The sequence below is a fragment of the Typopeltis vanoorti genome, chromosome 10, assembly GCF_054136105.1.
Source record: "Typopeltis vanoorti isolate ZY-2024b chromosome 10, IOZ_Tvanoo_1.0, whole genome shotgun sequence".
Lineage (NCBI taxonomy): Eukaryota > Metazoa > Arthropoda > Arachnida > Uropygi > Thelyphonidae > Typopeltis > Typopeltis vanoorti.
The window spans coordinates 133,477,501-133,487,879 of NC_143558.1; the positions used below are offsets into that span (position 1 = coordinate 133,477,501).

At 34.1% G+C, this 10,379-nt stretch overlaps 1 protein-coding gene across 1 annotated transcript; it reads right to left on the minus strand.

The window, feature by feature from the left end:
• Nucleotides 1–484: 484 nt before the first annotated feature.
• LOC150102807 (uncharacterized) lies at nt 485–2,877 on the minus strand. Its single transcript, XM_090399486.1, has 2 exons — nt 2,145–2,877; nt 485–1,087 (listed from the first exon to the last, which is right to left on the minus strand). The coding sequence occupies exons 1-2, from the start codon at nt 2,743–2,745 to the stop codon at nt 1,017–1,019; spliced, it is 672 nt and encodes a 223-aa protein (XP_090255612.1). The 5' UTR covers nt 2,746–2,877; the 3' UTR covers nt 485–1,016.
• Nucleotides 2,878–10,379: the final 7,502 nt, after the last annotated feature.

Genomic DNA, 10,379 nt, shown 5'->3' on the forward strand with positions numbered 1-10,379 from the left:
AAAATTTAAAACTTCAAAATGAAAATATAGCCGAAAGTTCCAAGTCGGTAAAAATCATGGTCTGTCAATGCCTAGGTATTTTATACAATGCCTCGGGAAAGTATGTAAAATATATATATAAAAAAAAAGACATTTCATACTTTGCCAAAAAACGCGTAGGCATTGTATAGAATGCCTGCTTTTCACACTTTGCAGGTAACATATATACTTATTTTGTGCTTTCTGGCTTAAGAATCAAGTTATTCTTGACATATTAGTAACTTCTGCAGGCTAGCCAAAGGGAGTGCAATGAATGAGGGGGCATCTAGACAAGCAATTTTTGGAACTCCCCAAAATTTGTAAAAAAGAAAATTATTTTACTGGCTTTTATACAAAATTGTTTTTAGAAATTATCTAAAAATGTTTAGATTTATAAATAAATAATGATATATGCCCAAAATAATATCAGAGATGCTCCAAAGTGCTTAAGTCAAAGCCTCTTTAATTGCTGTCATCCTAATACAAATGAATTTAAAATTTCATATTTAAGATATAAAAATAGATATGCTTATGACCCATATTACAGTGTTAACAGACCAGTTTTTCTGTCTATTTATAATATTACAATATGGTGTAAAATTGACATAGTACAAAATGTACTTCAAAAACATTTTTTTCTGTTTAAATATTTATAAGTCATCTAAGACACAATGGTAGAAGAAATCAAATTCAAAATGCACAATTTATTCAAGTCCATCCCATAAAAATGTATTTTTTAAACTTAACTTTGTTCATCTATGTTTTGGTACCAAACCAGAATTATACAAAGGAGTACTGTGAATGTTGAAATGAAAAGAATTAGTAGGCTACTCATCGAAGAATCTTTTCTCCATACAGAAGCAAAATAGTTGGCATGCGTTAAAGGAGGAGAGACATTCTTAAGCTTCATGAATTTTGAGGGAAAATCTCTGCTGAAGGTTCCACATTCATCAAATAATTTCACAAGTCCACACTCCTCTGCTTGTTGTTCAAGAATTTCAATGTGTGGTCCTGTGCTGCCATCGATAAAAATGAAGATTGCCCCACTTTGCATATTCTTGAATACACGCTAGGAAATAATAATAATAATAAAAATGAATGAATGTTTGTATTTCAGTTGTATAAGTCATCAATTCAAAATTGAAAGTTTTACATTTTAAAATTATAGAACTAATTGCTTTATAATAGCTGGTAGTGATTTTTCTTCCTTTGGTTGGAAGAACTTAGTTTGAATTCGGTTTAGGATATAAGAACTTACTTTTCAACTGAAGTAGTTGGTCTTATATGATAGATGTGGTTTTCTTCCTGGAATTTGGCAGGCCATTGAGCCTGACTCAACAGAATATTATCTGCTATTCGCTCTGCAAAGTGATACTTTCCATTCCCCATAACAAGCCACTTTTCTCAATAAAAATGGCCTTTAATATAATACATGCAATAACAGCAACACAAATAATAAATTTTACCGTAGCTTTTGAATTGGTGAAATCTCTTAATATGATTTCATTATGGACATTTTTATTTCTGCAAATACCCATTAAACTGAACCATTTTCTCTATTACAAGAATAATTGCATAATAATATAGAATATCTGTCCTATTACATACAAGCCATATTAGATCACCGCCAGGATTTTTGAGTTGTCAATTTGGAGGACACATCTTTTGGCACGTTAATCGAGAATGCCAAAATAATTGAAAATTATAATAAATGTATTTTAATGATTAGAAATGTTATAAAAACAGCATGCGTTCATAATATGCTGGGGGAAATTTCTTGGATACGTCCTTAGGTAGGATTGCTGTTTCCAGCTACTCTATGGAGGAGATTATATAAATTCTCACTTCGGAAGGATTGTGCAAATTGACACACTGATATCACATTTTTCGAGTTTATGAGCACACAGCTGAAAATATTATAAATAATACATTTAAGAGGACAAAGGCATTTGGAATCGTACATACAATATAAGCACGAATCGCCGACATCTTTAAGTGATTTTTTTTTTTTTTTTTGCAATATTTTCTTTAGTTTATCTGATGTCTGTCAGGAAATATTTTCCAATAAGAATTGGCGAAACTGGCATATATAATCAGCGTAAAATAGTTAAAGGAGAATTTCTTACCTGGAGCATTTTTTTTTGCGCCTTCGGTACGACCTCCAGTGATAGCAGAAAGAAACCTTACCATAGTTACAATATCTGCTTTGCATATAGTTTGAGTAACAGCGCTTTTAAACTTGCGCAATAGGTTCTGTTTTAAGTATCTTGGCACTAGCTGTAAATAATTGCACGAGTTTTTCAAGATAGTGAATGTTATGTTCCATTCAATCATTAAATCTATAATATTCACACTTTGAATCAAAAAACCAAAATCAGTTAATGGCTTGATTAGTCCCATAACGTCACTTCCTGGTCCGCCACCTAGGGAGCAGATACGAAAGCCCGAAACATATTTGTAGTAAATTTTTTCTAGGATATCGAGATGGTTATGCAGCAGTACTTTTACGATATCTTCCACAAGGAAGGAGTGAATGGGCGCATACAAATACAGATAGGCACACCGATTGCTTGCTATAGAGTAATTCACTGGTTGATTTCCTATTCCAAGATGACTTCCGTGGTAAGCACTTCTTAAATTTTTAATGCTATTGGCAAACTGGTTGTTAGTAACAACGAAGATAGTCGCTTCCATGTCAATAACTTTCCGGTACAAATTCCAGAACATCACTGTCAATGCAATCTTGGCAGTCTGATATAGTTCACCCACCGATTTGAGGTCCCTCGACACTTCTGCGCATCTCAGAAAAAGAAGTATCCATTCCGATAATAGGGTAATCAGTCCGTATAGTGGGATGAGTTGTTTATTATTACCGGTCGGAAAATTAACTTCTCTTTTATGATTATTGTAGTTAACTATGTTGCTTGTATAACAGTTGGAAAATTTTACCTATAAAGCACGTGATTTCGCGTGTTGGCGACCAATTCGGACATCCTTCATTTTTTTCTCCCCTTCAGCATGAATCGACTATTCTTGGAAAGACGCCAAGCAGGGACCTGGAAACGGTGGGCGAACTGTATAAGAACAATTGCCAGCCGTAATAGTTTTGGTTTCGTTTTGAAAGTAAACATTCGTTCCAAAGGTTTTTAACGTCATTTCCTAAATCCCCTTGTAACAGTTAATGGTTTCTTCTTAGTGGGCCTTTGTTTTCTGTGCAGCTGTCAGACGAGTTCGACGCTTATCAGTGACTTCAACAGCTGCAGCACAAATAAAATAAAAATATTCGCATTCATGAAGCAATATTTTAATAGACAAAACTGAAAGATCAAGATATGCGAAAATCTGTTTCAGTTTATGAATTTTATAATTTCTTGAGTTGATATTTTTAATAGCAGTATCATCTATGGAATAGTAAAAAAAAAATTACGTGCACAAGATGTTACTGAATACCTATTAGTGAAGAGTATTAAGGAGTGCGGAAGATCTGATTGAATGACGATTTTTAGTTGAAACTGGAATACTAAATGATTTGGCATAAATTTTTAGTACTGACATACTTGCGTTCGCTTGTTAGCTGCAAATTTTATTTTATTTTTATGTTGAGCCCATACACGAGAGGTTGGTTGATCAACCTATAGTATATTAGTGCTATGTGGGTAATGGGCAATTGCTGTACTTTTTAGTAGCATAGCGTTATTGTGCCCGAGAGTGCAAGTTTCAGTAAAATTGTGGTGTCGTCAAAGTCGCGAGTAATTATTATATTATCTACATATCTTTTGAGTTTTATTTTTATAATCCTTTGCATAAGACGACCAACCTTATTAGTTTGTAAATAGATTATTATTTCATTCGGTTGACCTTTAAAAAAGTGTGCCCAGAAGTCTTATATAGTGTTCAGCTACAATTTACCTTCATGCAATTGAGGGATTTGACAAAAGATTAAAAAAAAAAATTTGTTAAGTAATTTTTAAAAAATACAACAAAACTTTGAAGATTTTTTGAGGTGGAAAAATTTTAGCTGGAATTTTACTTGGAGAAATGTTACTCTGCTTTGAAACTTGCTTAATCGAGATGCCAGCTTATTCTGTAAAAAAAAAATATTTTCTTGTTGTCATAAAAGGCAGTGATATTCCCCTTCTGTATTAAGTTTAGTCAATGTGGGGAATGGGAAAATAATAATAATAAAGGATCTCCTGTTTTAAAATATGCACTTAAAATGAACACAAATCCATAATTATATAAAAATTAAAGCCTCTTTATTTATTATTATTATTTTAGTAACGTTAACGAACGTTTACCAATAACGTTCTTCTCATAATTAATGTTTCAGGTTAAACACGTTTGTAGGGAGTAGTGGAATTACATACCAGGTCAGACGATCTTCCGAAAGGTTACTGTTAGAAGTACGAACAAATTGTCTGCGTCAGTTGAAGAGATGGATCATTAACAAAGTCGGTATTCTCTAATTAATGAACAAAGATTCAAAGGTTTCAACATTCTATTGAAAATTATTAAACGGATGATAAATATCTATTACTAGTTTATATATTGAGCAGGAAAAAAGTCTTCAAAAACTTTTGCATGGAACTGATCTCTTCATAATGGCCCTCTGACACTGCTGTGTATATATATGGGCACCTAGAGTTAAATTCTGGTCACTTTCACTTCCTTCTCTCAAGTATTGAGTACATAACCATTCAATTTCAGGATTATTTTCTTATTTATATTCATATCTTTTCGCAATTCATATGATATCCTCAGTGGCGCACCCAGAGGGGAGGCCAAGGGGTGCTCCCTCCAAAAAAAAAGGAAAAACCGTAGAAAATTTTCCAAAAATCTTTTCCTAATTAAAATTCATTTTTTTATTTATGTCGTGTCTTCTATTTCTATACTAAATGCGAAGTTCTTACTAAGATCCTGAATTACCATCAAATAGATGTAGTTGTAGTACAGGAAACTCACACTAAGTAGATCTAGATCTACTAACGAGAGGGAAAATATATGGTTACAAGATGATTAACTGCATAAACCATCCCAAATATGGTGTGGCAACATATATAAAAAATGACATTTCTAATTATATAAGATCTGTGAACCAAGTACCATCAAGGACATATATAGTGTATCTATTATAATATCTGGTTATACTATAACCAACGTGTATAAACCTCCCTTAGCTAAATGGCCTGATCAAGTACTGTCCAAGCAACAACATCCAAGCATAATCCTGGAGGATTTTAATAGTCATCACTCCCTTTGGGGCTATAGAAAGGATGACCTAAATGGTACCCTACTAGTGAACTGGATGGAAAATCAAAACCTCTATCTGATCTTTGATGCCAAAGATAAACCGAGCTTTCTCTCCTCTAGATAGGAAAGAGGATATAACCCTGATTTGTACTTCTGTACTGCAGACGATTAGGCAGCCAAATTCCCATCTCTAGGAAAGCATTAGACAGTTTTCCAAATAGCCAGCATCGACCTATAATCTATAAAGTAGGCCTAAATATTCCAATCATAAGAACAATATTAAAACCTAGGTGGAACTTTCTCAAAGCTGGCTGGGATTCTTTTAAGAAACAGGTTGACACTATAATAAGATTCATAAAGCCTACTGTAAACAATTACAATAGATTTGTTGGCATTGTTTTTGGTGCTGCCAAACGAACCATTCCAAGAGGAGAGAATATATCCCGGGCTGAAATAGTGACAGTGAAAAACTGTATAAAGAATTCTCTACTAATAATAACCCTACAGTAGCCACTGAGCTACTGAAGTCTATTGATAATGCTAGAAAAGACAAATGGATTAAAACAATGAACAATTTTAATTTTACTCATTCCAGTCGAAAAGCTTGGTCCCTGATTAGGAAGCTTGACCCTAATACAAGGACTTCTTGTAAACTGCCCGCCATAGATCCAAAACAAATTGCAAAGCATATAGTCTCAATGACTAAATATCCTCAAGATAAAGTAGCTACGAGAGAGGTGAAACAAAAACTAAAAAATCTCAAAACAGATCTTCCACCATCATCACTATCTCAGGCTTTCACTTACCCAGGCAGTTAATTCATTGAGGACTAGGAAGGCGGCTGGACTCGATCACATCTACCCTGAATTCATTAAGAACTGTGGACCGAAAACTATTCAATGGCTTACTGCTATGTACAATAATATCCTGGACTCTGGCATACTTCTATCAATTTTTAAAAGATCTAAAATCATTGCTGTCTTAAAACCTGGCAAAGACCCTACAATTGCTTTCAACTACCGTCCTATTGCCTTGTTAAGTATCTGCCTGAAACTTCTCGAAAGAATGCTATACAACAGAATTTCTTCAAGTATACATAACAGAACTCCACAGGAACATGCTGGCTTCAAACCTGACAGAAATTTGTTACGATCAAGTACTGGCCTTGACAACCTTTAGGTTATGAAAAACAATTGAAAACAATAGCGGCATTCGTTGCAAACTTGTTGGCAAACTAGCCAACCTAATTAATCAAATACTAGCAGACAGATGGATACAAGTATCTCTCAATGAATCCCAAAGTCAATTCTTTAAGATTAAAAATGGCCTACCTCAGGGATCAGTTCTTTCCCCATTGCTCTTTAACTTATATATTAGTGATATCCTAGAGACAGCATCACGGAGATTCATGTGTGCTGACGATATTGCCATTGCAACTCAACATTCAACATTCCAAAAAGCTGAGAATACCTTAACTGAAGATCTGGCTGTACTTGATAAATACTTTAGACGATGGCGATTACAACCTAACCTGAACAAAACTGAAGGTAACATCCTTTCATTTAAGTAATATCCAGGCCAACTATATCCCAAAAGTTTACTCCAGAAATAAACAGGTGAAATTTAACAATCATCCAAAATACCTAGGAGTTACCCTAGACAGAAGTTTGACATTCAAATATCATCTAGAAAATATTGCTGGGAAATTAAAAACTCGCACTAATATAATGCATAAACTTGCTGGTACTTTTTGGGGTGCTGATGCCAACACACTGCATACTACCGCACTGTCTTTGGTCTATTCCACAGCAGAGTATTGTGCTCCTGTGTGGCTGAACAGCGCACACGCTTCTTTGGTCGATGTCCAGCTGAATCAAACTATGAGGATAATCTCTGGAGCTTGAGACATCCGCTTTCAGTTTTAACTGAAAGCGGGTGTTTCTTAATCTATTGCCGAATTGATGGATATCTTCACCAAACAACTAACAGGCTGTTTAAATCTCATTCTGACATTGACGCTTGTGCGAGTCTCTGCAACTAATGGACGATTTTGATCGTCTGATAGGAGATTCATAACCTTTTTTGTTGGAGGTCTGACGTACCCTTAAAATAATTCCATGTTTGGTCTTTGGAGAAGAGCTTTCGTATTTTCGTACCTTCGTTCATCGACGGTATTAATATAGTAGCGATTTGCAACTTTTCGTATGTGAATTCACATCACCAGCAGGCCATTTTCTATCCACTATGGGGAGTCCTCCATTCATTCCTATCTTTAGCATATCAATGCGCTAAGTTTCTGCCATCTCTTGAATCGTTTGGTCCCTACCATCTCTTTGGTCTTCCTGTAGATCTCTTTCCATCTCTAGGATACAATTCTGATATCAACTTTGTCACATCACATATTATACGTTTAACAGTTATTTTATGTTTTCATTTATTTTTTCGTAAGTAAAAACATTAACTTGATTATTTTATAGAATACTCATTTCCTAAATAGAAGCCATGCCTGAAAAAAATTAAAAAAAAAGAGGAAAAAAAAAGAGTGTGTCAGTTTATGAATAGAAAAAAATTGAAAGTTATACTAGCAATTTATTTTTGGGAGGTATTATTGCAGCCTATCGGGTATTATCTGCAAAAAAAAAGAGGAGACATTATTGACAGAGCCGTAGCATTGGGAGGAGGAAGGGGGGATATTAGTGTTTCATAGACCGTAGTATACTGTACGGTAGTTAAAAGTTCTGAAACTTATATGGCATGATTTATTTTTTGCATCCATATTAGAAAATTTATGCAATAAAAATATCTGTTCGTATTTGGTAGCATTTTCCGTAATTTTAAAGAGTTGAATTATAAAAATAAATAAGAGAAAAATAAATATGCTAGCTCTATTGAAAGAATGAAAAACAGTAATATTTCCTTTTCTTTCAGTAAACAATTTTGTTTTATTGGCTTCTGGCAGCTTAGATTAGAAATATTATACGGGGAAACGACGTTACACTTTATTATTAAAAAAATGACTGCTGCTGTTTTATTGATGGTCGAAGCTGCCTCGTGGTAATGAAATTTCAAGGGAGTGCTGAAATGTTAAAAACTAAAAACACGCTAAAACTCTTTGTGATTTATGAACAGAATAAATAATATTACCACAGTCATGAGTTTGATATTAAAACACAAAATAGTGTATCAAGGGGATCACAAATGATAATAGTTTATAATGCTGTTTTTATTTAGCAACTTTACAAACCATATTTAGCAAAGGAAAAATACCAAATTTTTATTAGAAATAATAAAGCTTCTATTATGTCTGACATGGCATATCTTGTTTCACTGAAGCTGTTGCACACACATTCTTCCTTCCACTGTAGAGCGTAGAACTTGTCACAGACGTTTGGAAGCAGGTCAGTTATCTGATCATCTAGTTTGGTAGCGCACAATTAACCAAATCACGCATTTGCCACTGATGAGTGAATTGATATCTTAGTTCTTTCACTACAAATTTTCAGTACTTAACTAGTTAAAAGCATCTATGATATAAAGAAAATAAGAAGCTGAGACAGTTTGTTTTCTTGATAATTGTTTCTAAAAGATATTTGCTTCCAAATGCTTCTTCTGAATTGGATTTCTAAAAACTGACCAATTTTTGTCGTATATTTGCAATTCATCCTTTGTGTCTGAAAACTGCAAATTCTAAAAGTTTTTTTTTTTTTTTTGATATATCCGAGAATGAAATAAAAGAAATCAAAATTAATAATTCTCAAAAAGATAAGCAACCACTTTAAACATTCTGCTGTCCCGGTATGCTCACCACCTCGATTTGATCAGTAATTCCGGCCCGACCTTAATATATGCTGCAATATTAACAAGTGATCAAAGTGGGAAACTAAATGACTTTAGATTAGTCTGTCTATATCAATACTGGAGCAGTTTAGATATTTTATGTGACTGGCAATCGCATTTAACTTGTAGTTGACTTACTCGTTTATTTTACTAATTAATAGAATAGACTTGACTTTCTTTAATTTTGCTTTTGTCGTTTATGAATTTTTTTTCTTTTTCTGCTGACTTAGAAAATCTGGACTTTAAAAAATGTTCAATTTTTTGAACTTTCTTGCAACAAAATTTCATATTTGAGAATTAATGTTCACATTTTTAGGGATAATATGATATTTTTCGAATTTTGACAAATGACAGTGTGCAAATCCACTAGCGTCCATATATTGTGGAACAATTAAACGCATTTTTGGCTTTGTTGGTTGAGGGAATGATATTCACGTTCCAACCCAAAAAAAGTCTGTGGATTCGAATTCATTAACTGTGGCATTGACGTTAATGAAAGTCTTAGTAGTGTTCGTCGTCTAGTGAGACAACGTATGTTATTTAATATTATATTGAATCACTTTTATTACACACCTAACGAGTCAGATATGTCTATTCTTACCGACATTTCATTCGTAAAAGAATGTCAATATTTTGAGATAAAGAAAACGCGGCAGTCGTAGAAGTACTTTTACATTCTCTGTCCAAAAAGAAACCGAACTTTTCGACAGTAGAAGAAACTAGTGGCGCCACCTGTTTTATCTTTTTGTTGTCGAAAGCGGCAACCTTCATTAGTGTTGTGTCAACTGCTTATGACGTTTATTTCATTAGAAGCAGAGTTATTGTGCCAAGAGTGACAGTGTGTTTTGACGAACCGTCGGTCGTCACGATATTCATGCCGTAGGTTTCTCGCTATAAATCGCTTCAAAACTTCGAGATAAAATTGACCGTTTGGCCAGGCGGAACGAATTCTTTGTGGATAATGCCCTTGGAATAGTAGAAACAAATCAGCATTGTCATTCACTTCTCCAAGCGGCGTTTTTTCGGATGCTCCTCTTTCTGTGGTCTCCACTCAGCACTCTGGCGCTTTATTTCGGACAGTTTTAATGAGGTCCTTGCAATGTCCAATTCGATGCATTTTTTTTGTCGTCGGTCAACTTGTGGGGAACAAATCGCGAATTCAATTTACGAAGGCCCAAACTCTCGGTCAAAAGGTTGTGCACAGTTGATTTTGGAATCCCCAATTCATTCTCAATCAATGTCACGGACGATTTCGTTTTTTTTTTTTGAAGAAA

Coding starts and splice junctions, on each gene's coding strand:
- LOC150102807 (XM_090399486.1), bottom strand. CDS start 2,745: ATGTTCTGGAATTTGTACCGGAAAGTTATTGACATGGAAGCGACTATC. Junction 1,088..2,144: donor CGCAAAAAAAAATGCTCCAG/GTAAGAAATTCT, acceptor ATTATTTCCTAG/CGTGTATTCAAGAATATGCA.